The 27,566-nt window shown below is 50.6% G+C and overlaps 1 protein-coding gene across 10 annotated transcripts; it reads left to right on the top strand.

The window, feature by feature from the left end:
• Positions 1–1,213: 1,213 nt before the first annotated feature.
• On the top strand, positions 1,214–27,432 carry UBN1 (ubinuclein 1). Of its 10 annotated transcripts, none has more exons than XM_088064132.1 (18): positions 1,214–1,257; positions 1,731–2,146; positions 3,727–3,813; positions 4,695–4,790; positions 5,304–5,438; positions 5,879–5,982; positions 7,106–7,544; positions 10,646–10,716; positions 12,648–12,777; positions 12,899–13,038; positions 13,494–13,616; positions 14,467–14,610; positions 17,371–17,421; positions 18,486–18,528; positions 18,840–20,066; positions 21,410–21,662; positions 21,964–22,053; positions 25,049–27,432. In XM_088064132.1, exons 2-18 carry the CDS (start codon positions 1,907–1,909, stop codon positions 25,099–25,101), a joined length of 3,426 nt encoding a protein of 1,141 aa, XP_087920258.1. In that variant the 5' UTR covers positions 1,214–1,257; positions 1,731–1,906; the 3' UTR covers positions 25,102–27,432. The 10 variants fall into 10 exon arrangements, with proteins under 10 accessions (XP_087920258.1, XP_087920260.1, XP_005522853.2 ...); XM_088064134.1 differs by lacking the exon at positions 1,214–1,257 and having other exon boundaries at positions 1,385–2,146; positions 21,410–21,457; positions 21,574–21,662; XM_005522796.3 differs by lacking the exon at positions 1,214–1,257 and having other exon boundaries at positions 1,385–2,146; positions 12,920–13,038.
• The last annotated feature ends 134 nt before the right edge of the window (positions 27,433–27,566 follow it).

Below are 27,566 nucleotides of genomic sequence, written 5' to 3'. Positions count from 1 at the left end.
TTCAGCCTGGAGAGGAGCCCCAGCTGAGAGGGGCCCTCAGCCCTGGGTGTCCCTGTGAGCAGGGAGGGCTCAGGGCAGGGCCCAGGCTCTGCTCCAGGGACCCAGCAGTGGCACCAGAGGAGTGGGCAGGGACTGAGCCCAGGAAATTCCAAATGAACACAACGAAAAACTTTCACGTACACTGGAACAGGCTGCCAAGAGGGAGTTACTGGAGATATTTCAGAACAGTCTGGACACAGCCCTGTGCCCTGGGCTGACCCTGCCTGAGCCACTGTGGTCCCTTCCAGCCTGAAGCATTCTGTGACTCTGGGGAATCAGTGCCTGAGCTCCTCACAAATGGGAATTAAGCAGATTAAGCAGGACCTTCTCCCTATGAACCCACACTGATTGTGACTACTGACTGCGTTGTCCTCAAGGGTTTTCCAGCAGCTCCCTAAATAACCTCCAGGACTTCAACAGACACTGAAGTGGGAGTGACAGGCTTGTAGGATTCAGAGTCTTCTTCCTTAAGCCTGCTTGAGAACTGAGACATTTATCACCTTCCACTCAATAGAGACCTGCCAGACTCCAGAGACCCTGAAAATAAATGGAGAGGTCCCACGATGCCCTCAGTCAGCTCTGTCAGTGCCGGGCTGGATCCACCGTGTCCCGTCCAGCCGGTCCCAGCACCTTCAGGGTCTGATGGGAGTTTGTCATCTCCAGTCAAGGTCTTCCAGCACCGGCCTGCAGCCTTATCCACACGAGCCACTGTTTAGATATATTAGATTACTCTGTTGCCCCTTATCGTTGCACACATTCCCTAAGTTTCATTTCATTCCATGGAGGAAACCTGAGCTTGTTTAAGGGACACGAGCGGCAGCTTCCTGGAGCCTTCACGCCATTGAGTCCCATGAGGCTCCACCAAACGCTGCTCGGTGAGTGAAGGGGACGCGGGCAGCCTCTCCGATAGTTCCCCGCCGAACCTCCGCCGCTCCCTCAGGGGCCGCCGCCATCTTGCCGCCCCCCCCGCCGCCGCGCGCGGGCCGGCGGGCCGGGGCGGTGCCAGCGGCGGTGATTGGCCCCCTCGATCACGTGGTGAGGGACAGCCATCCGCGAGCCGTTCCCGCGAGGTGTGGCCGCGGCGGCGGCTGCTGATTGGTTGCGATGCGAGGCGTGGCCGTCGGAGCGGTCGCTGATTGGCCGCGGCGCGCGCGGCCCGGCGCGAGGGCAGCACCGCCCACGTGACGCGGGCGCGGGCCCGGGCCCGGAGCGGTGGCGGTGAGTGAGTGAGGGCGGGCGGGCCCGGCGGCCCCTGCGCGCCCCCGGCACCACGGCCTCGGGCCTCCCCTCAGCCCCGCGGGCCGCGCTCCCTCCGGCCGCGCTACCACCCCGGGCCCCGCTCAGCCCCCGCCTGGGCTGCTGTCCCAGGGACGGTGGTGTCCGGGCCTCCGTGCAGCGGGAGATCAGGCGGCCGGAGCGCAGCCCCAGCCCGGGAGGTGCAGCCTCGGCCCCGGGAGGTGCAGCCCAGCCGGGTGTTTGTGCCCAGGGCTCCTGGGCCGCGTCAAAGCGAGTCTGGCAGGCTGGTTTTGTTTCCCCGGCAGCTGGATTTCCTTCAGCCCTTACAGATGGAGCGGTGTGGTCTGAGGAGAGAGATCTGCAATGGACTGGAGGGATAGCGGGGAACTTCCAGTGTTGGAGGGAAGACTGGTACAAGGATTGACTTCTTTCTTTCTTCTCTCTAATGATTGCAGCAAGCGCTCGCAGCACGGCCCTTTGTCAATTCCCGAGAAAACTCCAAAAGCAAAGCACTTGTTCTTCTGCCAGCATCCTCAATTATCCTTGGTGAAATCCATCAGTGCAGCCTGACAGACCTTTCCTAATGCAATGGGAAGGATGCCGTGAGGCCTGCTAAGACTTGGCCATAGCCATGACAGAGCCCCACAGGGTTTCGTTCACCACTCTGCATGGCCCACTGAGCAGCAGCTTCCTGAAAAGGTCTCGGAAGGACGATGGAGAGCAGCCCCCGGAGCCCGAGCCAGCGGCCACGGCCGTGCGGATCACCCTGACCCTCTTCGAGCCAGACCACAAACGCTGCCCGGAGTTCTTCTACCCAGATCTCCTCAAGAGCTGCAGAGGGAAAGTGAAAGGGGGTTCTTCAGGTGACAAGGTGAGTGTCCCTGGGGGCCTGTGGGAACCTGTGTTGTAGCTGAAGGTCTCAAAGGCTGTCTCAGCATCGTTGTTTTGAGAGTTGGGTCTGTGTTTGCTGTGAGGTGCTGCAAGGTGGGAGGAGGGCGGGTGAACGTCCTGCAGGCAGAAGAACTGACCCACAGTTGTTGTCAGGCCACACTGTGTCGCTCCTTTGTCCTGGCTGGAATTTGGTGTTGGGAGGATGTTGTGCTGGTGGCAGGTGAGGGATGTGATGCTCCTTTAGTTTTGAATGACTGGATCTAAAGTGAGTTTTGATACCTGGGTGGCTGGCAGTGATAAGGAGCTGTTTTCCAGAGAGCACCAAAGGAGACATGAATGAAAACTCCTGTAGCATCTAAACTTTGAGTTAGGAATGATTGTCAATGAAAAGAAGCTTGATGGATTCTGTTCCTTTTACTGTTTTCCTTCAGGACTGTTAGCAGTCAGTTGATGTTTTATGCCACTTCATTTTTGGGTTTTTTTTTTTTTTTGAGGGTTGGGAGAAGCAGAAGCAGGTACAAAACTAGCTGGGAGAACCCAAACCACAGAGACACTCTCAGAATCCCAGCATAGTTTGGAAAGGGCCTTAAAGCTCATCCCATTCCACCCCCTGCCATAAACAGGGACACCTTCCACTATCCCAGTCTTCTCCAAGCCCTGTCTAATCTGGCTCTGGACGCTTCCAGGGATCCAGGGACAGCCACAGCTTCTCTGGGCACCCTGTGCCAGGGCCTGCCCACCCTCCCAGGGAACAATTCCTTCCCAATATCCCATCCATCCCTGCCCTCTGGCACTGGGAAGCCATTCCCTGTGTCCTGTCCCTCCATCCCTTGTCCCAAGTCCCTCTGCAGCTCTCCTGGAGCCCCTTTAGGCCCTGGAAGGGTCTCTGAGGTGTCCCTGGAGCCTTCTCCTCTCCAGGTGAGCACCCCCAGCTCTCCCAGCCTGGCTCCAGAGGGGCTCCAGCCCTTGGGGAATCTCCATGCCCTCCTCTGGACTCTCTCCAGCAGCTCCACGTCCTGCTGCTGTTGGCCCCAGGGCTGGAGGCAGCTCTGCAGGTGGGGTCTCACCTGAGAGGGGCAGAATCCCCCCCTCCTGCTGCCCACACTGGGGCTCAGCCCAGCCCTGGGGGGTTTTTAGGTGTTCATGGCCAGGGCAAGTCCAGCTGTCACCCACCAACACCTCAAATCCTTCTCATAGGGCTGCTCTGGATCCTTTCGTCTCCCAGCCTGGATTGATCTGCTGGGTTCCAGGTGCTCCACCAGCATTTGGCTTTGGTGAGGTTCCCATGGTCCCAGCTCTCCAGCCTGTCCAGGTCCCTCTGGATGGCCTCCCACCTTCAGGTGTGTCAGCCACACCACACAGCTGGGAGGCATCTCCAGACATGCTGAGAGTGCCCTGATCCCACTGTCCCTGATGAAGATGTTGATCAGCACTGTCCTAAAGCTTGATTTACCTGAGCTTCTGCCCAGCTGCTCCAGTCAGAATGGGTTTAATTCATAGGGTTTTGGTGGCAGTGTGACAGCACTGACTGGCATGGTTTTAACCCTTTTGTTTCTACAGAAGAAAGATCTGGCTGATCCCTTCAATGATGAGGAAAAGGAAAGGCATAAAGTGGAGGCTCTTGCTAGGAAGTTTGAAGAAAAATATGTAAGTGTTTCTTCTTTAAATTGTGTTATTCTTTGGTCTGGGCTGTGCTGTTCAGCTCTCAGGCAGTGCTTTTAATGGCTCTCGAGTTCCTGTTCTCCCCTAGTCCTTTATCCTGGCTGCCACATGCTGGTTTTTATGGTCTTTTTCTATCTCAGGGCTGTAAAAATAGTTCAGATTCATTCTTAAATCAGATGAGTCGGATTAACATGAATGACATGAACTAAAGTGAGCAGCAGATCGCTTAATGTAATTGATAAAATTGAATTTCCTTAAGCAAAACTTAATTTCTAGGCTTTGTTGCTGTGGATGGAATGTGCCAAGTCTTAGAGCATGGGGCTGTGATGAGTCCACTGCCCTCAGGACCCTGCTGCATGGATCTGTCTTATCTGTTCCTTTCTGTTCTTCCTTTTGCATTATGTCTGTGGTTGGCACTGAAACCACACTGTGGTTTTTATACCCTTTGGCACTTCTGGGTAGCAAGTTGTGTGTTGTTTTGTGATACAGATTTGGCCCATGGGTCACCCTGACACACTCTGTGTGTGTTTGATGCCTGTAGCGCTGAGTCTGTACCCACTGGAGCACTTAGGGAAGAGCAAGCCCTATGGAAGAGAGCCCTGGCAGGAATGTGGAAGGGATGCAGACCCAGTTCAGTGTGGAGTCTGGCTGGCAGTTTTTCATTTGGCTGCACTGTTTCATTTCTGTATGACAAAGCTTAAAACTAGATTTACCACACCCTGGGAGTACAGGGTAATGGGAGCCAGCCCTGGTTTGGTTCTGCTGTAGCTTTTCTGTTCTGGAGCCAGTGTTGCTGTCCTGTGTCAGGGTGTCTCTGTGGTACTGGGAAAGAAAAGTGATCACAGTGTCCATGTTTCCTTGTTCAGGGTGGCAAGAGGCGCAGGAAGGACCGGATTCAGGATTTGATTGATATGGGGTATGGCTATGATGAGTCCGACTCCTTCATCGACAACTCGGAAGCTGTGAGTGCTGGGGGTGTGAGAGTGGCTAAAGGTGGCTGCCTGGGAGGCTGAACCTGGACTGGGAGTGAGCCAGGAAGGTGCCAGGGCCAGGGAATGAGAGCTCCTGGGGCAGCTACATGGCAGGAGATGCTGGTAGGCATTCCAGTGTGTTCTTGGGGGAGCACAATCTCCTCAGTCTCATGACCAGGGACAGGACTTGAAGAAATGGCTGGAGCTGAGTCAGGGAGCTTTAGGTGGGCATTGTCTGGTACTGGAACAGCTTTCTCAGGGAAGTAGCCACAACTCCAATCCTGTGTGAGCTCAAGAAGCATTTGGACAACGCTCTCAGGCACAGGTTGGGATTGTTGGGGTGTCTCTGCAGGGCCAGGAGTTGGACTCAGTCCTCATGGGTGTCCTTTCCAACCCAGCATATCTTATGATTCTGTGAATCCCACTGCATCTTCCAAGCAGCTGAGCTATGGAATGAAGTAACCAAGCTCCCATTGCTAATAAACTGTTCTCTATTATTTCCAGTATGATGAGCTGGTTCCTGCCTCTCTCACTACGAAGTATGGAGGGTTTTACATCAACTCAGGAACGCTGCAGTTCCGGCAGGCCTCTGAGTCTGAGGATGACTATGTCAAAGAGAAGAAGAAGAAGTGTCCCAAGGTAAGCAAAGGCAGCTTTCTCAGTTATTCCCTCTGTTACAGCTCAGAGCTTGCTGCATGAAAGTGTTTTAGTATCCAGAGTGGGACAGATTAATGACTTGGTGTGGACAGAATAGGGATAAGCACTTGAAATCCCATTGTATCCTAGAATTTCTTAGTAAAATGAAGCATGTCTGGCATGGATAAGGCTCTGGTGGGGTTGCCTGGCTCCCAGAGCAGAGGTGACAGCAGCTCCCTGTCACCCTGGAAGTCACAGCATTATGGGGATGCTGTCAAATGCTGAAGGCAACACGTGCCAGAACCGTGGTGAAGGATGTGGGGGGATTGGGTTAATTATTCCTGTGTTTTCACATTCCTGGGAGAAGTCCCAAAGTGGCTCTGGGAGTGCTGGTAATATTGTGGGAAACTCTTTGATTGTGACTCGGTTTTAACCCTCTGCAGAAGCGGAAGTTGAAAGATGGGGGTGAAAAAATAAAGAAGAAGAAGAAGGATGATTCTTATGACAAGGAAAAGAAATCAAAGAAGTCCAAGTTTCCAAAAGCTGGGTAAGGAGGGGAGGAGGGAATTCTTGCCACTCAGCACCTTGTGTCAGGGTTCCAGCTGGCTGCAGTAGGAACCTGTTGCAGTGTGGGGTGGCTCAAATGCACATTGCAAACACCAGCAGGAAATCCTCTGTTGCTTCTCAAGTGGGAAAGAAAGGCAGGAGATGATCAGAGAAGGAGCACAGCTCCACAGTAGCAGTGTGTGAGCACAGAGGGGCACAGCTCTCTGTGGTGTTGTGTTTTTGGAACTCTGTTTAGGCACTGACAGTGAAGATAAGAGCTGTTGGGACGAAGCTGTGGGAGGAAAGGCAGGTGGGAAGGGCTGGGGCTCGGGGCCGTATGAGTGTCGGGATGGCAAGGGAGGGAGAGGTTACAAGGCAGGCTGTGTTACTGCTCTCTCTGGGCAGTCCTTTGTACTTCTGGCCAAAGTATTTCTTGGATGAGTGCTCAGCTCTTTATAGCTTTTGGGCTGTAAAATTGAGTGTTTTTTCTTTTTGTTCTGAGTCATCTTGTGCTGTAGCTCTGTCTTTGCTTTGGTCTGCCTGGACTGTCTCTTTCAGTATCTATATCTGTTGTTTTTCACTCGTTCCCTACATTTTCCTCCTAAATTTTTTCCTTTTTCCTTTAACTGTTCTTTGTAATTGATTTTTTCCTGCATGGATCTGCATTTGGGCAACAGCAACCCATGTGTCTGGTGTGGTATCATCAGTGTGTGATTCTTCAAAGTGAGCAAGGAAAGGAATTTGCTCTCCTGGTTTTAACACAGCAGAAAGCTCCACACTAACTCTGTTCTGCCTCAGTTCCTCTGTACTAATTGTGCATTTCCCAACCTTCCTTGCTGGAGTAACAATAATATCATGTAGCTAGATGAAAGCAGAGCTCTGTGGAGATGGTTTAAGCCCCAGCACCTCTCTGCAGTGAGTCAGGACAGCCTTCTCTGATCTAAGATGAGCAGCCAGAACCTTAGGACTTTTAGAAGCTGTAAAATACTTTTTCTGGTGTAACTGGTTAAGGGGCTAAGACTTTCCAGGGAATTGTGCCTGAAGTGAACTGGGGGGGGAAAGGACCCTCTCTGCTCCTTGATCTTTTATTCAGTTCCCTTTCCCCTTCTACTCTTTGTCTGCAGCTTCACAGCATTAAATGCAAGTAAGGAGAAGAAGAAGAAGAAATACTCTGGAGCTCTCAGTGTCAAGGAGATGCTGAAAAAGTTTCAGAAGGAGAAGGATGCTCAGAAGAAAAAAGATGAAGAGCAGAAAGTGGTGACTCCTTCCCCAGTAGACCCTGCAGCCCCAAGGGAGGCAGAGGCCATGGCAGACCCTCTGCTGTCCCTCTTTGGCCACGCCAGTGACAGTGACCTGCTCCAGGCAGCCACAGCCATGGACTCCTTGAGCGAGCTGGAGCTGGAGCGGCTCCTCAGCGAGTCCCCGGAGGGCAGTCCCTTCCCCGAGGTGGACGATGGCAGCGACCCTGGTGGCACAGGCTTGGAGCAGGAGTTCAAGCAGCCACCATCCCTCCCAGAAGGGCTCCCAGCCCCACTGGAGAAACGCATCAAGGAACTGGCTCAGGTACAGCAGCTCCTGGGGGCAGTGGGGCTGGTGGTTACTGGAGGGGTACAGCTCTGCTGGGTGTGTGTGGCAGCACCCAGGGACAGAGGACATTCCAGTGGGGGAGTTTCTCACATCCACTGGGATCACACCTTTGTGTCATCCTGTTTCCTCTAAGTCACTTTCTTGAAGGCCCAGATGTCAAGTGATGTCCAAGTGCTGGACCTTGTTACTTACTGGATGTAACACTCAAGATCACACCTGATCAGGATTCCTTCTTTACCCCTCTTGGCAAAGTATGGACCTGATGCAAGAAGTAATGTCCAGAGTCAGTTTGACATGAATGAACTGAAATGTGAATTACTGAGGCTGGAGGGCTGGTTTGGGCTGGGATGGAGGTAATTTTCCCTACAGTGGCTGTTTTGAATTGTGCTGTAAAGAGAGCTGATAACCCAGGGATATTTTTATTATTGCTCTGCAGGGAGAGCTCACCCAGTGCCAAGGTCTTTGCTGCTCCTCACCCCACACTGCCAGAGAGGGGCCTGTGGGGCATGAGGAGCTGGGAGGGGACACGAGGAGCTGGGAGGGGACACAGCCAGGACAGCTGATCCCAACAGGGATATCCCAGATCATGGGGGGTCATGCTCGCCATATAAAGCTGGGGGAAGAAGGAAGAGGGGAATGTTTGGAGTGATGGCATTTGTTTTCCCAAGGAACAACCTGTTACATGTGATGGAGCCCTGCTCTCCTGGGGATGGCTGAACACCTGCCTGTCCATGGGAAGTGGGGAATTAATTCCTTGTTTTCCTTTGCTTGTATGGCTTTTGTTTTCCCTGTTACAGTGCCTTGTCTCAGCCCATGAATTTTCTCACTTTTACCCTTGTGGTTTCCTGCCCCATCCCACCTGGATGAGGGAGCAAGCAACTGTGTGGGGCTGAGTTGCAGGCTGGGGTAAAACCATGACAAGGACAAGTTCCATCATAATATTTTTAATGTGCTGTGCTGTTCAGGGCAGTGAAGGGGTGCACTGTGTGTAAAGTAAGAGGGTGCAGCTGGAAAACATTGCCACAGCTCTACATTGGGAGAAGATTTCTACATACTGGAAATCCCTGTAGATGGGGCTTGGGCATTTTCTAGAACCATTTCCATTCACAGGCAGATCCTTTGCTGATCTGCCTGGAGCTGCACCAATTTGGCAGTTTGAGTCCTTTAACCATTTTTGACACTCATTGTTGGGGTACCATTTAGGGAGTGGAATATATTCATGTCTAGAAGGATGATCCTGTGTATTTTCACCAGTAGCTCTTCCTGCAGCTGGACTCCTGGGGGACTCACACATCTTCTCCAACAGGTGGTGTGCTTTGGGAAGCTCCAGTCTGTTTTGGAGAAGGAAAACATTGGGTGCTGGTCAGGGATCCCTTCCTGGCATGTCAAAGTGTGCTTTTAGCTTTGTGGTGTGAGGGCTGTCACCATCAGCCTGCCAACAAGTGCTGGGAGGTTTTGTTCCTTCTGCTGGTGTGGTTTTAAACATTGATTTTAAGTCATAGACATGCCCTTCTAGCTCTGTGGTGGTTCTGCCTCTTGGGGCACCTCAGTTTAGAGCGCCTCTTACTTAAGTAAGAGATGCTGAGTAACTCCTGTTACTAAAGATAAGCTGCTGTTAGAGAACTGTTCTGCTGAGTTGTGCAGTGGGGGTGAGCAGATGGGAAGGGAGGAGGAATTGAAGCAAGTATTGCTACAGCTGATAAAAATTATGGGCTCTTAGTGGATGTTTCTGTTTCAGAAAGCACCAAAATAGCTGTTTCTGACTCTATCTGAGTTAAAGGAGAGTATTTTGGAAGTTCCAAGATATCAGGTTAATTGTTCTGGTGTTGTGAAACAGTTCAATAGCAGAGTCCCCACTGATTTTCCTGCTTAGATTTTCCTGCTGCTATGTCTCTTGTTGCTGGATTGTGGATGTTAAGAAAAGTAACAAACTGAAACCTCTGGATCAGTTGGGACTTTGGGAGCTCAGGTGGGAATGAAGAGGTGCTGTACCTCTGCCTGAGAGCCAAGTCTCTTCATCCCAGAGGTGGGAGCATCTCCTTAGTTAAATGGAGCTTCCAGGCATTTCCTCTTCTACTTGAGCTGCTTTGACTTTAACCCTTTGCTTCCTAAGTAATTTTCCTGTTGAGGATTCTCCTTAGCACTGAGCCTTCTCCTTTGATACCACCTGCTGCTAGCAGGGAGGAATGTTCACCCTCTGGGCATAAATTAATTGCTTGCCTGCCTCAACTTTGGAGTGGTAAATCATGGGATTTCAAAATCTTCTCCTGGTCTCCTTTCCTGTGCAAGGAATCACTAACTCATTGTGCTGTCTTGTGCCAAATCCCAGTTTTGTTTATATCCCCACTCAGAAAAAACTGAAAGCTTTTGGCAATTTGCTACTATCTCATTCATCTCTTGGAATTATTTTCCTGCTGGACATGTTTTTCATGGGTGTGATGTTTTTGGGCAGCGCTTTGTGAGCTGCAGTCATAGCTCAGGAAGCTTCCTGAACAAGACTTTTTTTTTTTTGTTTCCATGGTGTTGACTGGGAATAACACATCCCCTGTGGCTGTGACTCTTCTCTGTTGGTGTCTTGGCTTAGTTTCCAGATTGATGTAGAAAACCTGGTGATAAGTTTCCTCAACCTTCCTTAGATGTGATTAGGATGAGCTTTGCTGGTCCAGGGACAAGCTCTGTGCTCATATTCCTCAATCTACTGAGAAGTCAAAACCATGCCCTGAAGCTGTTGTTGTCCCCATGGCAAGTCTGCCAAAGAAGCCACCAAGCCACCTCCTTTGTCCCACGAAACAGAGGAATCTTCGCTCCAGATTGGTAACTCCAGTGCATCTGGAGAGGAGAATCCAGACTGGGAAGGTCACCAGGTGTGCAGGACATGGTGTTACCAGCTCAGGCAGGGCTGGACTTGAACTGGAGAGGAGTGAGAGAACAGGGCACCACGTCACTTCTGCTGTGACAGAGCTTATGAAATAAAACTGTGCCTTGTTTTGCAGTAGTTCTGTGGTGGTTTTGAAGACACCTGGTTGCATGTGCCAGCTGTGAGCTGCTGATGATTTGTGTTATGTCCTGACTTCCAGGCTGCCAGAGCTGCTGAGGGAGAAGGCAAGCAGAGATTCTTCACTCAGGACATCAACAACATCATACTGGAGTAAGTGCTGCCAGCAGAGAGCATTAGGCAGAACATTTTTGGTAAATTCAGGAGCAGGTTCAGCAGGAATTGTGGGGTTGTCCTTGTACAAGTCTTCCAGGTAGAAGATGCCCAGGATAACATGAAAGTCTCCTAGAAATGCTTTCAGTTGAAATATGATGAGGTTGAATGTTGGAGGGGATGTATCCAGGCCTCCTGTTCTCAAGATGCTGCCTGATATTTATGTGCCTTAATTTGGTCACTTGACCTGTGAGTTTTGCTTGATGCAAGACCAGTAAATCTCTCCCTGTGAGAGATGTCAGGCATGTTTTGCTACTTAACTTACATGCTATGTAGAATTGTTTATAACTGGGATAAGGCTGCTGTGTTCAGTTGGTTCTCTGGGAAAACTGGAGGAATTCCATTCCTGCTCTGTGTTTTGAGGCCCCAAATTGCAGAGTTCCAGTGTTGCTCAGGCAGCTGCAGATAATGGTTTCATTCTTCTGCCAGAGCATGGAGAGAGCTGATGAATGCACAGGGCTTTGTGATCAGTGCAGTAATACTGACACCCAGGCTTTAATTTCATTAAGGTTTATCCAGGCACTTGCAGGGAACTGCCAAGGGGAGGTTTGGGACTCTCTTTCCCTCTCATTTCCAGGGCTGATTACCACCTTCCAGCATTCCAGTGCTGGCTGCACAAACAGTCCTTGTCTGGTGTCAAACCAATCACTTCAGCCTTATTCAGAGCAGATTTAGATAGATTTGTACAAATTTGCTGTACAATTTGGGTCAGGGCAAACCCAGACATGAGTACAGACTGGGAGAAGAACTCAATGTGAGCAGCCCTACAAGAAGGACTTGAGGTGTTGATGGGTGAGAGGCTGGACATGCCCCCCTGTGAGCACCCAGAAACCCCCCAGGGCTGGGCTGAGCCCCAGTGTGGGCAGCAGGAGGGGGGGATTCTGCCCTCTCAGGTGAGACCCCACCTGCAGAGCTGCCTCCAGCCCTGGGGCCAAAAGCAGCAGGACATGGAGCTGCTGGAGAGAGTCCAGAGGAGGGCATGGAGATTCCCCAAGGGCTGGAGCCCCTCTGGAGCCAGGCTGGGAGTGCTGGGGGTGCTCACCTGGAGAGGAGAAGGCTCCAGGGACACCTCAGAGCCCCTTCCAGGGCCTAAAGGGGCTCCAGGAGAGCTGCAGAGGGACTTGGGACAAGAGGCTGGGGTGGCAGGACACAGGGAATGGCTTCCCAGTGCCAGAGGGCAGGGCTGGATGGGATATTGGGAAGGAATTGTTCCCTGGGAGGGTGGGCAGGCCCTGGCACAGGGTGCCCAGAGAAGCTGTGGCTGTCCCTGGATCCCTGGAAGTGTCCAAGGCTGGAGGGGTTTGGAGCAGCCTGGGACAGTGGAAGGTGTCCCTGCCGTGGCAGGGGGTGGAATGGGCTTTAAGGTCTCTTCCAATCCAAAGCATTCTGTGACTTTGATGATGGGGGTGATGAATCTTTTACACTTTCTGACACTGAGAGGTGGCTTATAAAGCCAGACTCCTAGTTTCTGTTTAAGTTCATAGGTGGGTTTGGCACACGCTGATCTCTCTCATCTGCTCACTTGGAAGGGATCACCCAAGGGATAAAGTTTGATTTTGTATTGTCCCGAATTCCAGTGCCACAGCATCTGACATAACCAGTGTGCTCTTCTCATTTCACTGCCTGACTCTCCTCCATGCAGCTGCCAGGGAGAGCTGCAGAACAGATGAGACTGCTGACTTCCATTTGTTCCTTCTCCAGTTACTCCCAGATTCGAAGCATAGCTTGGGATAAAATCTGTTGATTGTAGAATCCAAAGAACCTTCACACAGTTTGCCTTGTCCTTTGTCCCTCTCTCCCTGCCTCCCACTCCCTGAGAGTGCTCTGGGAGTCCCTGACAGTCCCTGTTGACTCTGTGTTTGTCCCCACAGCATCGAGCTGCAGACACGGGAGCTGAGCAGCCAGGTACGCTCGGGGGTCTACGCTCACCTGGCCGCCTTCTTCCCCTGCAGCAAGGACACCCTGCTCAAGCGAGCCCGCAGGCTCTACCTCTACGAGCAGGTGAGGGAAGTGGCCAGCACAGGCCTGTGTGTCCCCAGTGGCTGCTGTCCCCAGACAGGCTGTGTCCTCTGGGGGCACCATCCCAACTGGATTTTGGTGTCCCAGCCATGTGGAGCTTCAGGGTGTTGTGTGCTCGCTCCAGGGTGGCCGACTGAAGGAGCCTCTGCAGAAGTTGAAGGAAGCCATTGGAAGGGCCATGCCAGAGCAGGTGGCCAAGTACCAGGAGGAATGCCAAGCCCATACTCAGGCCAAGTTTTCCAAGTAAGCTCCTCATCTGCTCATTCCCCATCTGTAGCTTTTCCCAGCAGGCTTCCTGTGGCCTGCTCTCCTGAAGTTTGCCACCTCTTTTTCTTTTGTAGGCTAAGTTTGCTGATGGGCATTGACTGGCTTAATTAAACCGTGTGTGTTCTTTGTGCTGTCTGTGGCCATGCCAGCTACAGCAGCACTGCTGGGACCAGAGCTTGGCTGAAGGGTTTTGTATGTGCAGGTGTGTCCTTAGGAGCATGGTAGTCTGGGAAAAGTCAGGCTGGATTAGTCCCATCATCTCTTACAAAATATTGGGAGATTTCTTAACCTTGAGCTCCTAGCTCAGCTTGCACCCTAAGCTCTGGCTGATTGCTGATATTGATACCTCTGTCCAGTGCTGTTCAGAGATACTTAATCCTCCCCTTGAACCTGCAGGACAATCATTTCCATGTTTTCTGTCTCCATTTCAGGATGCTGGAAGAAGAAAAAGACAAAGAACAGCGAGTTTGTTCTGATGATGATGAGGATGAAGAAAAGGGAGGGAAGCGAGTCGCGGGCCCACGGAAGAAATTCCAGTGGAATGATGAAATCAGGTTTGAATAACTCAAGACATTGAGCAAACTCATGACCTGTCTTACTCTTTGCAGTTGGCAGTGAAGCATCTTGGTGTCTGTGTCTTGTTTACAGAGCAGTGCTGCTCACCTGTAGGAACAGTCAGCTTGGAGGTTCGTGGCACATGCTGCTGTTTATGGAAGCCATTACTGCATTTATTACATCTCACCTTGAAGCTGATTTCAGGCCCAGGCTAACCCTGAGAGAAGTGCTGAGAAGCCTCTGTGCAGAGTCCAAAAGAGAGAGTCAGATCTTTGGGAACAGAAGGGATTCAGCTGAATTGCTGACATCCTGCAGCCCAGACTCTTCACATGCCCAGGTTCTGGTTGTAGAAGTAGTTGAAGCTGTTGCATTTTCTTGCCCCTGGCATTTGGGGGACTGACAGAGAAGGGAGAACAGGGGAGAATGACAAAGGGTAGAAGGAAAATCAGTCCTGCTCTCTTTTTCTTCTTATTCTGGAACAAATCAGTTTGTGTCACTGATCCATGTAGGACAGAGCCAGCTTTGCTTCCTGCCTTCTCCTTGCTGCGAGGTTCAGTTCTGTGGTTGTTGCTGGTGCCTGTGGCTCTGGCACTGGCTTGCTACCTCAGCTGTTTCAGGAGATTACACTGGCAAGGGGTAACAAGACTTTTCTTCCTGGTGCATCCATGTGTGTGCACATAGAGCAGGAATGTGCCTTTCCCTTCCCCTTTCCTAAGGAGGCAGTGCAGGGTTGTATTAGCAAGAGCCCGGTGTGTCTTGCTGTATTTATCCAGCCTGGATAAAGAGAATGATCTCCAAATGGGAAAGGTCAATCTGCATAACTGTATCTGAAATCTTCCTGTTCCTCAGGGGTCTGCTTTGCCACTTGGTGAAGATTAAGTTGGATGGTTATGTCCTTGACAAGAATAAGGCTCAGTCTCTAGAGGATTACGTGAAGACCTTCCTAGAAGGAGAGGTGAAGCCCCTTTGGCCAAAAGGCTGGATGCAGGCCAGGTGAGCAAGTATCAAGGGATTCCTTGTCCCAAGGGACCTGGGAAGGTCGTTTAGTCCTGCCCTTGCTCAGGGAATGGCTGGCTTCAGAGTCAGATCAGAGTGCTCAGGGCCTTGGCATGTGGAATTCTGGAAATTCCCAAGGATGGAGATTGCCACAGCATCTCTGGGCTCCTGTTCTGGTACTTGATCACTCTCCATGAAATCTTTTCTCCTTATTTCCAATAATTCCCCTTCCTGCACTGAACTGAATATTCCCTGCTTTTGTTTTTTACTGTGCACCTTTGGGAAAGGTCTGGCTCCATCTTGGTCCTGTCCCCACATCTCTTTAGGTAGTGGAAAACTGCCATTAGACTCTTCCTGGGGCTTCTCCTTTTCCAGGCTGAACAAACCCAGTTCTCTCCACCTCTCCTTGGCTGCCATGTGTCCCTATTCCTTGGGATGTCTCCAGTTTGTTGGCATCTCTCTTGTATTGTGGGGACCCTGGAACTGGATCTGTGTCCAGATCACTCCCAGGTGCTGAGCAGGGGATAGTTTGCTTTCAGCAGGACACCTCTGCAGCAGTGGCTTCCCTTCAGCTTTCCCCCCAGGACCCCCAGGGGTTTCCTGCAGGGCTGCTGCCCAGGGTTGTTCCATCCCAGCTCCAGGACTTGGTGCTGGATTTCATTTAGCTTCACAAGGCTTGTGTTGGTCCCTTTCTCCAGCCAGCTAAGGGCCCTGTGAATGGCAGCCCTGCCCTGCAGCATATTCTTCCCTCTCCCTCTGTCCCTTTTCACCTCACAAATTCCTGAGTGCAGCCAGGACTGTAAGTGGCAGTGCTGAGTCGCCCTGGTGCCATGTTGATGTCAGACAGGTGCCACTGGCAGGTAGAACTGGCACTGAGGTCAGGCCCACAGACCAGTCTGTGCTTTCTTGGCTCTGTATTACAGAACGTCGCTTTACAATCACAAAGGATACATTTTTCAGATATTTTGGGAAGTCTTCTTTGGAGTATTCCCAAAAGAAGGCAAAGTAGAAAAGTTTTAGGGGCTTATTAGAGTCAGTAGAATTTGGTGTGGTTTCTGTACCCTCACTGCTGTTTCCTGCTCTTTCCCACTTTCCATCATCCCTGGCCTCAAGCTGGCAGTGGCAGAGAGCCACACAAATGGCAGAGCCCTTCTGCTGGGACTGTCATCATCTTCTGGCCTGCTTTGATTTGCTCAATACTTTTAATGAAAGGACAACTCTGCAGTCTTCCTTCTGGAATCTTTAAGGTTCCTTCCAACCCAGGCTGTTCCATGATCTGTCTCTGCATTTCACGAGCTGGGCAGTGGTGTCTTCTCTGCTGAATTTGCTTTCTGGGTGTTGGGGGATAAAGGAAGATGTAGTAGGAGTTCCTAAGAGCAGTAAGTATGATCCACTTGGAAAAGTCCATGGCTGTTTGATGCAGTTGTATGTGCACAGGAAGCTCAATGGTTGCAGTGTGGTGGTGCAGGAGCTGAAAGATGGCATTAGGAGGTGGGGGAAGGTTCCTCCTTAGTTAATGAAGATATACCCAGCCTGAGGATCTCAGCTTGCAAGGTTTTAAAAACTTCTCTTTGATTGAAAGGAAATGAAAATGTTCAGCTCCAAGTTTGATGGTGAAACTGTTGTTGGGCATTTGGGTGTTCACCCAAGACTCAGTGTAGGAGGCACTTCCAGTGGAATTAAGTACAGTAAGTAATGCCTCAATAAAAATGGATTTCATGGTTGCTTTGCAATGGCCCAAGGACAATGGTTTCTCCTGCTGGGACTTGGAGTTGGACTTGATCTTTCTAGATCCCATCGACCTCAAAATATTCTCTGACTTGGTTTAAAGGCAGAAGGTAGAGTGACAGCCATGGGGAGGGATTGGTGGCTCTAGGAAAACTTAACTATTTTATGGATAAATCAGCTTGATTTGCTGTCATCATGATCCCAGAAGTTTATCAGTAAGAGGAACCTGAAGGTGGACAGAGCAGCACTTGCATGGATGAGTTAGAGAGGCCTGCCATGAGTCTGTTTCCTTCATTAATGCTAAGAGATAATTAACAGAATGTTAGGTTAATGTAAGCTTGCTTTTTAAGAGAAAAATGATGACAAAAGTCTTGTTAATACCAGCCAGGAATCACATGCCATGTGCCAGTACTGAAGGAATGTTTATAACTCCTCCCTGACATGTGAGAGAGCAGCTGAGTGGCAGCTGGTTTGGGTCAGAGTGTTTGTGGGAGCCTCTGGTTTACCCTCAGTAGTGCAGGGCTTTGGATGAAGCTGAGTCTATTGGCTGTGCTCAGTCAGTCCTTCCAGAAAGGGCTGTGATGTGTAGAGTCACCTCAGCTCTTGCTTGGGGACACAAAGGCAGCACAGACCCTTCTCTCCTTCCTTGCTGTGTGAGAGGCACGGGAAGGGAACTTTCTCCCTGGAAGCTGAAGAGCTCTTGCATGATCTCTGGCAGCAGTAAGGCCCTGAGTGATGATCCTGCCTCTCCAGTTGGCTTTTTAAGCCAGCAGAGCTTTTTCCTTAGGCATTGTCCAACCACTGCCTTAATGGCCTTTCCAGTGCCTACAGGCATTGCTCCCCAGAGAGAGAATTGTGTGGGGCAGCTCAGGATGATCTTCCTGGAATAGGGCTGAATATTTGTCTCCTCTCTATGGTTTCAGTTTCACTAAGTGCCCTGCTGTACTGTGCAGCTCTGTGTCCAGTGATCCCAGCTGCTCTACTGGGTCTTGCTGGATATCACTTCTCATTGCTCTCTTCCCTTCTTAGGACACTGTTTAAGGAGAGCAGGCGTGTACACGGACACCTCACATCAGTCCTGTGAGTATCACAGCATTCCTTTGGAGTGAAAACTGGTGATCTCCATTCCCTGGGGCCTGGGGGGATCATGCAGGAGCACCTGAGCTTGCTTGGCTCCCCTCACATAGATCAGCACTGCTTCCTTTGGGGAGGTGTAGGGAGAGCAGCTGTTTGTGTGTGACATCTCCCAACACATTCCTGAGGTGCTTTAGCCTTCAGTAAGCTCAAAAATAAGAAGTTTAAAGCCAGGTTGCCCCTGGTTCAAGAGCCTGGAGTCAGGCCTCTGTGCTGGGCCTGGGAGGCTCAGGGAGGTAAAGTGGAGTGTGATTACTGCAGGCTGTTCACTTGGTCCTTACTGGATTCTGGATTCCCTCTTGTTGCCTGGTTCAAGGAGGGTCACAATCAGCTCAGACTAGTGAAGGTGGGTGCACCAGGCTGGTGTTGGCAGCCGTCAGAATCCAGCTGGACAGGGGCTTTAACCCAAAGGGTCTCATGGATCTTGCTGGTGGTTGATAATAGATGAGGACACGGATTTAGGCTGGTGTCAGTTTGGCAGACAGTCCTGTTCTTGGCACTGCATGAGGAGAAGTGGAATAGGGTGCAGAGTCGTCCTTCCCTCAGCCACACCACCCAGCAGCTCCAGGACGTCTTGTACCAGAGATTGCATCTGACCAGATCTATTCTCTGGGAGTTTGGCAGATGTTTTTGCATCCTCAGCTTCTTCTGGGAACACAGAAGGAAGGTGTAACTTCTGCAGAACAGTCTCTGTGCCAGTTTCTCTCTGGGCATTGCTGTAGGAGGGCAGCAGTGGGGTCCTGCAGCTGATGCAGGATGTGTGTGTGGGTGTTTCACTGCTCTGCTGCCATTCCAAGACTCTGCTCCACTTCCTGATCCTCTCCCTGTGTGGCAGTTGGGGCTTCCAAGAGCAGCAACCAAATGTCATGTGCTTTTGAATCCTAGCAACCTGAGATGCTGCCTCTGTTCCCTGCAAAGATCATCACTAACAGGGGCCAGGTGTGCTCCCTAGCTGGCTCCTTCCCTGGGGCAGTCACTGAGCCATGTTTCTCTTGTCTTCTTCCAAACAGGGCGAAGAAGAAAGTTATAGCTCCTACTAAGGTGAAAGTGAAGGTGAGTTCTGTTTTCTGGTTCTCTTGGTTGGTATGTGCCGAAAGTCAAGTGACTGCCATCCTGAACCCTGTGTTGGAGCTTTGTATGTGTACATCAGCTACTGTGAAATGGCTCTGCTCGGTATTTGGCTTAGAAAAACAACTGGAACAGCAGCTAAAATTGATGGCAGTGGCAGTTGGGAGGGAAGTGGGGGCTCATGGGCACAGATGATGTGTATCCTGCCTTTTACCCACAAATTGTGAACCTTCCCACCCCTTTCAGCAGTAAACCCTGTCTGTCTTCTGACTGTGTCTTCTCCTGTGATGTTCCAGGACTCTTCCTGCAAGCCAGACAAGAAGCTGTCGGTGTCTGTCCCTTCCCTGCACTCGAGCAGCACCTTGGCCTTGTCCTCAGAGCCCCAGGGAGGAGCCCTAGGCATCAGTGCCCAAACCAGGGAACTCTTGTCCCTTGGGACAGCCCAAGCTGCCAGCAGCACTGCCACTCCTGCCACCTTCAAGGATGACTCTTTGGATGAGGACTTGATTCACAACCCCACCTCTTCCCTGGAAGCTGTGTCCAAGGAACTGGCTGTGCTAAATAGCAGGGCAGCAGAGAGCCCTGACTTTACTCTTCCTGCAGCTCCAAAAGCTCCACCAGAGAAGATCCCAACTCTTGCATCCTCAGAGGAGAAGAGGACATTTCCAAAGCCCAACCCTTCCCCTACATCATCCTCTGGTTCCCTCCAGTCTCCTCTAAACTTCCTAGCTGAGCAGGCCCTGGCTTTGGGCCAGTCTTCTCAAGACAAGAAGACAGAGAACTCTAATTACAAAGAGCATTCCTGCCAAGCCTCCCCCAGCAAAATCCTTCCTGACACCCACCAGGCTAAACAGAAGCACCACAGCCTGGTCAGGCCTGGCCACGGGCCGCCGGCCTCGACGCCGGTGCCGGGCTCTCAGGTGAAGGTGTTCCACCCTGGTGCTCAGCTCCAGAAAACCTTCACCTCCCCAGCTGCCTTTGTCAAACTGCAGAATCCCAAGTCCTCCACCCCTCTGCCCCAGCGCTCCCTCCTCCAGCAGGTCAAGTCATCAACCAAAGCTCAGAGCTTCCATTCCTCCACGTCCCCAAGCAGCACCCAAAACTCCAGCAGCTCCCACAAGAGCCAAGGCTTGTCCTCATCATCTCTGAGCTACGCCGGGAAGCACTCGAGTGGCTCCAGCTCTTCAGGACAATCTTACAAATCGCCTTTCGTCGCTGGGTCCCTCTCCAAGCACGGGGCTTCTTCCAGCAGCTCCTCCTCTGGAGCTTCTGCCAACCAGGGCAGTTCCTCTGGGACTTTGCTGCCCAACGTTCCGGCCCCTTCCCCGGGCTCAGCCTCCAGCCGCCCGGCCTCCGGCTCCTCCGTGAAGAAAACTCCCGTTTCCCAGAAGCTGACCCTGGTGGCACCTCCTGGGGGCTCCAATGGAGATTCCAGTGGGGGCACCCAGGGGGTGGCCAAGTTGCTGACCTCGTCCCTAAAGCCAGCTGTGGTCAGCAGCACCACAGCCTCTACCTCTGTGCCGGTAAGGGGGCAGTGCTGGGAGCTCCTGTCTTCTTCACAACTGCCCTAAAGAGGACACTTCAAAAGCAGTTGCTGAAGTTCTTGAATGACTGTCTGGATTTTAGCTGCTTTAGACTAGAAGGTTGTGGCCTTTGCCCTGGGTTTGCCCTCCAGAATTCCAGCTTTCATTTTCAGCTTTAATAACCACTAAGCTGAATACTGTGCTGCCTTCCAAAGGGCAGTTTTTGCCCAGGCTATGCTATGGTGCTGCCCTGGCTCTGCAAGTTAAGGGGACAGTAGGGCTCCCATTTGGATTTAGAGAAAATGCAGTAAGGTAATTTATCGCAAGAGGTAAAATTTATTGGTTAAACTAAAAGTATAATGATTAATTTGTTATTAATTAGATCTACAAACTTAGCCTTCTTCAAATTATTCCAAGTAATTTTAGTATTATCGCCACTTTCGTCATGAGTGGCCCATAGAATAAATAACATGGAATCATTCAGGTTTGAAAAGCCCTCTAAGGTCATTGAGTCCAGCCATTCCCCCAGCACTGCCAAGGCCACCACTAAACCATGTCCCCAGGTGCCACATCCACACAGCTCTTTAATCCTTCCAGGGATGGTGACTCCACCACTGCCCTGAGCAGCTGTGCCAGGGCCTGACCACCCCTTCCATGAAGAAATTTTCCCAATATTTGTTAGGATAGAACATTTCAGGGAGGACTTCTGGGTTGTCAGTACAGACTTGTGTTACTAAAATACTGTATTACTTAATGGTGAAAGGGGCTTAATTTTTATCTATAGCAAAAAAGTAAAAGCTCCTAATGTTGTATTTATTTGTTGTTGGCTGCTCATCCCTGCCTTCCTTCGTGCCCCATGGAAAGAGCTGGGAAATACAAGGAGTGTGTTTAAATGGAAAGCATGTACTGCTCAGTTTGTGTAGCTTGTCTGTTCCTGAGATAGAAAGCTGGGATACCAGTGGTGCCTGTATCCATGAGAGAGATCCTGAATAACATCCTGGGGTTCCTTGGGTGTCAGGCCTCAGTGCCTGGAGTTGCCAGCAGTGTGTGCTGCCATAAGCAGCATATCCCTGGAACTCACAGGCAGTGTGGAAACTTTTCCTCTGCCTAATGGAGTCACAATTCCAGAGCAAGGGAAGCATGGAGGCAAATCTGGTGTGGCCACAGTCAGAAGAGCTGGCTTGCCAATGTCCATCTGCAGTGTTGGCATCTCTTGGGCCCTGGCTGGGAGGGTGTTTTTTCCAAGGGGAAACTCTTGAGCATTCCATGTTTTGCAGATCTGTAAGTACGATGCTGCGCCTTGGTTCTCCCTCTCCTGACTGATCTTTTCCATTGCTTTGCAGAAAGGAACTAGTGGAGCTGTGCTGCTAACGAGTTCTTCCTCCTTAAGTGTACTGGCTCCATCCTACAAGTCCAACAACCCAAAGCTGCCAGCTGCCCTGAGCTCCACCCCGTTAGGTATTATCTCTCCTATTCATTCTTTCCCTCTCCATGTCATCTCCTTCAGTTCCGACTCCTCCCCAAAAGCAGGAGTTTCCAAGGATGCAATAGTTACGGGACCTGCTCCAGGAACTTTCCACCACGGCCTCGGGCACAGTGAGTATCCTGCTGGTCACCTGTGTGTCACGTGTGCCTGTGCTGTCACCTAGAACATCTGCTGGGCTGGCCCATTGCACACCAGCCCATCTCTCTGGCTGTTGCTTCATGCTGTGGTCCCTGCTTTTGTATCTCCAGCAGTTGCATTTGGAGAACCTTGGGCACATCCCTAGAGCTTGCCCAGAAGTGCCAATAACTGGAACCCTACTTCTGCTAACTGCTGCAGCTCCTCTGCTCATTTCTATCTTGGATGTGTATTTGTTCCTTTTTTTCCCTCTCCTCTCTTTGTTTTTCTCTCTAGGTCTTCTGGCTGGTTTGCACTCCAGCCCCCACCATGCAGCGCCACTCCCACACTCTGCCCTGTCCACTCATTTACCACAGAGTTTGCCAGGTAACTTGTCAGATGCTTGTGTTTTCCTTCTGCCTCCTGAGTCTCCCTCTATCTCAGCAGATCCTTCCTCCAGGGCTGGAGCCAAAGGGGTTATCCATGTTTTCCAGCTGTGTGGTTGTTACTAAAGCCTCTCTGAGGTACAGAGTGAGGGGCTGGGAGCAACCTGGTCTGGTGCAAGGTGTGCCTGCCCATGGCAGAGGGTGGAGCAGGATGGGCTTTAAGGTCCCTTCCAACCCAAACCATTCCATGATTAGGAAGAAATTCTTGGCTGTGAGGGTGGGGAGGCCCTGGCACAGCTTGTCCAGAAAAGCTGTGGCTGCCCCTGGATCCCTGAAAGGATCCCTGAAAGGATCCCTGAAAGGATCCCTGAAAGGCCAGGTTGGACAGGGCTTGGAGCAGCCTGGGATAGTGGAAGATGTCCCTGCTCATGGCAGGGGGTGGAATGGGATTGGCTTTAAGGTCCCTTCCAGTCAAACCGTTCTGGGAATCTGTGATTTCTGAAATGATGAGTTCTCAGTGCTTACAGCAAGTGTTGGTTCCTGGAGATACTTGGAATTACCCTACCAGGATGAAAGTGGTGCCTCTTTGTGCACAGCCTGCCAGGACTGCCCTGGAATGAATATTCCAGCTCTGTGGAGTTTTGTTCCTGGTGACCTACAAAAAATGTGTCAGACCAGACTGTCTTGTGTCTATGCAGTGAGTTAATTGCCAGCATCTCCTTCATGACAAGTTTGTAGTGTAAATGCAGATTGCTCCACTTGCTCCTCACACCGTGAGGATTTGGCAGTTAAGCCTGTTCCTGCCCCAGTTTGATGCCTGCAGAAGTGATGCATAAAACAAGAGTTTTCCAAAGAAGGAGAGAAGTAAGGAAAATTGAAATTCAGTGCCAGCAGATTGTGTTTGCCTGCTTCAGGGAGCTGCCCTGGTGACTCCTATTTCTGCTTTCTCAGGCGTGTTCTTTAGCCCTTTATCAGTGCCATTATCTTAGTACCTGCTCCTGTTGGGATGGTCTTCCTGGGCTAAGTAAGCCTGATTTAGGAGTGCTAGCCTGGTCCTGTGGCTGTGTGCATGGATAACCACATAGCCTCCTGGAGGAGTCATGGAATAAAACACCCTTGACTGCTGAGCTCGGTGCTTGTTTGCTGAATAAAGAAGAGTGTGTTGTGCACTCGTGAAAATGTAAAGAATTGGTTGGGTTTGCTTCCTTTGCTGGAGTTTGAGGTGGGTGTGGTAGAGCTGAATAGGTCCTTGCAGTGATCACTGGTGTGACAGACCCTTCCTTCCTGTTTGTAAATCACTTCCTGGAATGAGATCAGGGATTGTACCTTGAACATGGCTTGTGGAATATATTCACTGAGGAGCAGCTCCTTGTCCCTTTGGTTGAGGGAATTCAGTGATCACCTCACCATTGTTCATAGGGCTTATAACAGAAGAGTTTTTTTTGATGGACTCTTCAGCAGGATGTAGGGCCAGAAGACAAAGGACCACTGGGAATAAGTGAAGGAGAACTAACTATGGATATAGCTTCAGCAAGGACCTGCTTTCTCACTTGGTGTTTTCACTTAAAGATTGGAGAAGGAGACTGGTGCTGCCATCTCTTGGAACATTCCCAGTTCTGATGTTCTGTAGAACACAGTAGATATTTAAGTGACTCCCATAACCTTAAAATGAATTCCTGTGTTTTGTGGCACAAGCTGTGTTTGGCTGTGCCAACATCTGCCCACAGCTGCATTGCTGTGTCTGAATGCTGCAAGGTGTGTGGGAGGTTGCTGCAAATGCAAGGGAATGTTGATGCCTTAAATAAAAGTGCTTTTACATCCATCTTCACCCAAAAGCCTCTGAGCAAAGAGCATCCAGTGCTTGCCTGTGTGTGGTCGGTGCTGCTGTTGCTGGTGGAGGTGCCTTGTGCTGGGGCTGGGAATGTGGTGCTGGTTCTGTGGTTGTGGGATGTGCTGGGCTGAGCTCTTGCATGCAAGGAGTTGTTCTTGGCCTGGAGGAGAAGCTGTTGCTGCACTGCTGGGTGCCACTGCTGCTTAGCTGCACATCTCAGTACTCCAATTTGTTCATCACAGTCTGAAGTAGTTTTAATTGCTCCTGGAAAATTTATGTTTCCTTGAATTTCCTTCCTTTTTCTCTCTTCTGTGTATTATCTCTTTTCCTCATCTTTTTCCACATCCATTCCTTTCTGTTCCATTAGTGGTGAGATTCCTATGGATCCTGCTGCTATCAGTGGGCACCTAAAGCCTTCATTTAAAAAGCACTTAATTAAATAATTTGAAAATAATTAATAAAGCACCTAAAGCCCTACCTGAAAGGTGTTTGTAGGTGAGGGGCTGGCCTCTTTTCCCACACAACCAGTGACAGGACAAGAGGAAACAGCCTGAAGCTGTGCCAGGGGAAGTTTAGGTTGGACATCAGGAGGAGTTTCTACATGGAAATGGTCATCAGACATTGGCAGGGGCTGCCCAGAGAGGTTTGGAGTCTCCATCCCTGGAGGTGTCCAAGACACTCGGTGCTCTAGGCTGGGGACAAGCTGGGGATGGGTCACAGGTTGGACTCCACGGTCTTGGAGGTCTTTTCCAACCTCAGTGATTCTGTGATTACAACGGCAAAAATGTACAACAGGTTACTTCCAACCACCTGTAGATGCAAGGCAACCACACCATGTATTTTGGGATTCCTGGAGGGGCAGATGTGGCAGGGTGGATTTAGAGAAGGGCCCAGGCCAAGGAGTTCCCTGGCAGCTGGAATTGTGCCGTGGTGCTTCTGCTGAGAGCCCACAGGGGACCCTCAGTGCTTCCTTTGTCCCTTGCTCAGAGGCTGGGCTGCTCCCAGTGCAGAGATGTCCCCAGGCACATCCTCTTCTTCCTGATTCCTTGGTGCTGGGAAGGAAGAGTAGGTCTTTCCCTCTGTGCAGAGGCCTGGCTGTCCCAGCTGCCCACCCTCCACAGGCTGGTGCTGAACCCCCTTCCCAGCTGGTTTTATTTTCTTTCAGATGCTTCTCAGCTTCACGGCAAAGGGTCCAATGCACAGCAGCGCAAGTTGTGACACCTGCAAGGAGGGGAGCTCCAGCACCCATAGGATAAAATCCAGAGGAACAGGTCATGGACTTTGGATACCAGCTGTGTCTTTTGATTTCTTTTTGGTTTTTTTCTATTTTTTTTTTTTTATGACAACTGGAGAGACTGAACTGCAACAAGGAACTCATTGGGGGGTCTGCTCAGAGGCTTTCAGAGCTGAGCCCCACACATGGGGCCACCTTGAGCCATGCCCCGATGAGAGGAGCCTTTTGTAGCACTGTTTTATTGCTGCTGCCCTTCCTGCATTCCCTGGCACTGGCAGAAGCTGGAACTGGCAGGGAGGCTCAGGTGGTCCTGCAGTGGATTCCCACCCACCTGTGTCTGTAGCTGCCAAGTACCTCCAAGTCCAGTTACCTTCTTGGTCTCCCCCTGGAGGGTATGAAAGGTGCTTCTTTCTTCTGCTTTGGATTTACTTGGATAATTCTAGCACTGCCAGTGCTTTCTTGAAGACATTTGAGTAACTTTCCAATTGTACTATAAAACTGTGCTACACTTAATTGGAGGATTTAACATTTCCTGTGTGGTGAATCTGAGGAACCACCTGATGTTCCCCTCTGGAGGAGACAGAAGACTCTTTAGAGACTAAAGACATTTTTAGATTCAATCATCGACTTTCAGAATTCTACTTCTTTTGAGTTTTTGGACTTTTTTCCCCTCCAAAGGGATGCTTTTTTTCCTGCTCAGTTTTATCCTCATTGCCATTGAATGCATTGGATTGAATGGGACACTTCTTAGCATGTCACATGGATCGGAAGACATAATTCCAGTGCCTTTTATGGTGGAGCAAGAATGGACTAGTGACACACATTTCAACCCTATTTTGTGTGCTCCTCAACCCTTTTTTAATCATTCTGTATTTAAAATGTACTCTGGTTTATTTAATAGAGCTTTTTATGGTTGCACATCAGAAAGAAAAAAAAAAAAGGAAAAAAAAGCTGCACTGTCTGGACTTCAGTGGTGACCTGGTGACTGAGCACAGTCCCAAATCCAGCAGGAGCACTAGTTCTCATCCCAGTATGTGCAGGCGGGTTCCAGGCCCTCCCCTAAAGCCATTCTTTCCTAGGGTTGTGAGTTAGGATCAATTTGGTGGGCAGAGGGAATGAGCCAGATGAACCAATGTCCCATGTCAAATGAATTCCAGAGAAAACCACTGCTCTCCTTAATGGTACCTGCACCAGGATCATGTGCTCAGCACAGCTGCAGGAACAGGGACCATCTACAATTGGGGGGTGTCTTTTCTTGTTTGTTTTTTCTTAATTTTAGACCTAAATACTCCCCCTGCACACCCCCTTTCAGGCTAAGGGCAGGCTGAGGCTCCACCTGAACTTTCTGAGGTTTGGTTTCCTGCTCTGCCCAGTCTGTCTTCTCTCAGGCCCCCACAGCCACGTCCCAGTTGTGCAGTGATAGTGCTGATCCACATAGAATTTACTGGTATTCCAAGGAAAAGCTTGTAGCTTCCTCCTTGAGCTTTGGGAAAGGATGCTGACCCCAGGATACCAGCAAATGTCTGCTTTAGTTTCCTCTGTTTTTTGTTAAGATCTGAGAAAGACTGTTTTCAGTTTGAACTGATGCATAACTGCCCAAGAATCAGTGAGTTGATTGTATTTCACATTAATGGATACAGCTCAGATTTCAAGTCTGTTTACAGAAAATACCTAGGTTGTAGCAAAAGAGCCAAAGAGAACTCGCGTGGTAAAACGAAGCACAGCATTTCTTAGTGGACTCTGAGCAGCGGATGTCGCGTGGTTCCTGTTGAAGGCCTCGTCCTGAGGGGTGCTTGGCACCTTCACCTTCCCCTGGGAGCTGAAAGGTTGGGACACCTGGCAGGATAGGGGCTCTCAGCGAGTGACTCGAGGTACTGGTTCTCCTCCCTCTTTGCTTTCACTTGAATGCTTCTGCTGGGAAGCCCCGGTGTGCGCGGCCAGAGCAGAATGCCCTCCTTCTAGGAATTTAGCGAAGCCTCTTGCCTCAGGGAAATGTTTATGTGGTGGAAATTCTGTGGGATATTTTTTCTTTACATGCTATAATGAATGAGTGAGTGGTGTGGAGCAGAGTGGCAGCACGGCAGGCCCACGCAGAGCAGCTGATGGGGAGCCAGGCTGGCACCTCTGCCTTGGGGAGGCAACTTGCAGCGCTTCCAGGATGGAATGGGGAGGGATAGGCTCCCATGGCACTTACCTGGGGATGGCAGTTCCTTTTGGGTGTAAGAGCTGCAGTTTACTATTCTATTTTTTTTTATGTGTGTTGGCACTGTCTTGCTGAAGATGGTGGGGGTGGTATGAAAACTGTTAATCTTGTACAGAACAACTCAATAAATAGTTTCAAACTTTCCAAAATGCTTTTTTCCCCCATCTCCTTACCTCTAGTTTCTCGACTTTGTTTCTGAGAATTTCTCTCGCAGCTAGAGTGCTCATCTGTGTCTCGAGTGAGTAA

Source organism: Pseudopodoces humilis, chromosome 18 (genome assembly GCF_049639895.1).
Source record: "Pseudopodoces humilis isolate 2021_Gansu_Grassland_sample_001 chromosome 18, ASM4963989v1, whole genome shotgun sequence".
Classification (NCBI taxonomy): domain Eukaryota; kingdom Metazoa; phylum Chordata; class Aves; order Passeriformes; family Paridae; genus Pseudopodoces; species Pseudopodoces humilis.
Note: the sequence above shows the minus strand (reverse complement) of the source record. Positions and strands in the feature narration are given on the sequence as shown.

Coding starts and splice junctions, on each gene's coding strand:
- UBN1 (XM_088064132.1), top strand. CDS start 1,907: ATGACAGAGCCCCACAGGGTTTCGTTCACCACTCTGCATGGCCCACTG. Junction 3,814..4,694: donor GGAAGTTTGAAGAAAAATAT/GTAAGTGTTTCT, acceptor TTCCTTGTTCAG/GGTGGCAAGAGGCGCAGGAA. Junction 21,663..21,963: donor CCACCACGGCCTCGGGCACA/GTGAGTATCCTG, acceptor TTTTCTCTCTAG/GTCTTCTGGCTGGTTTGCAC.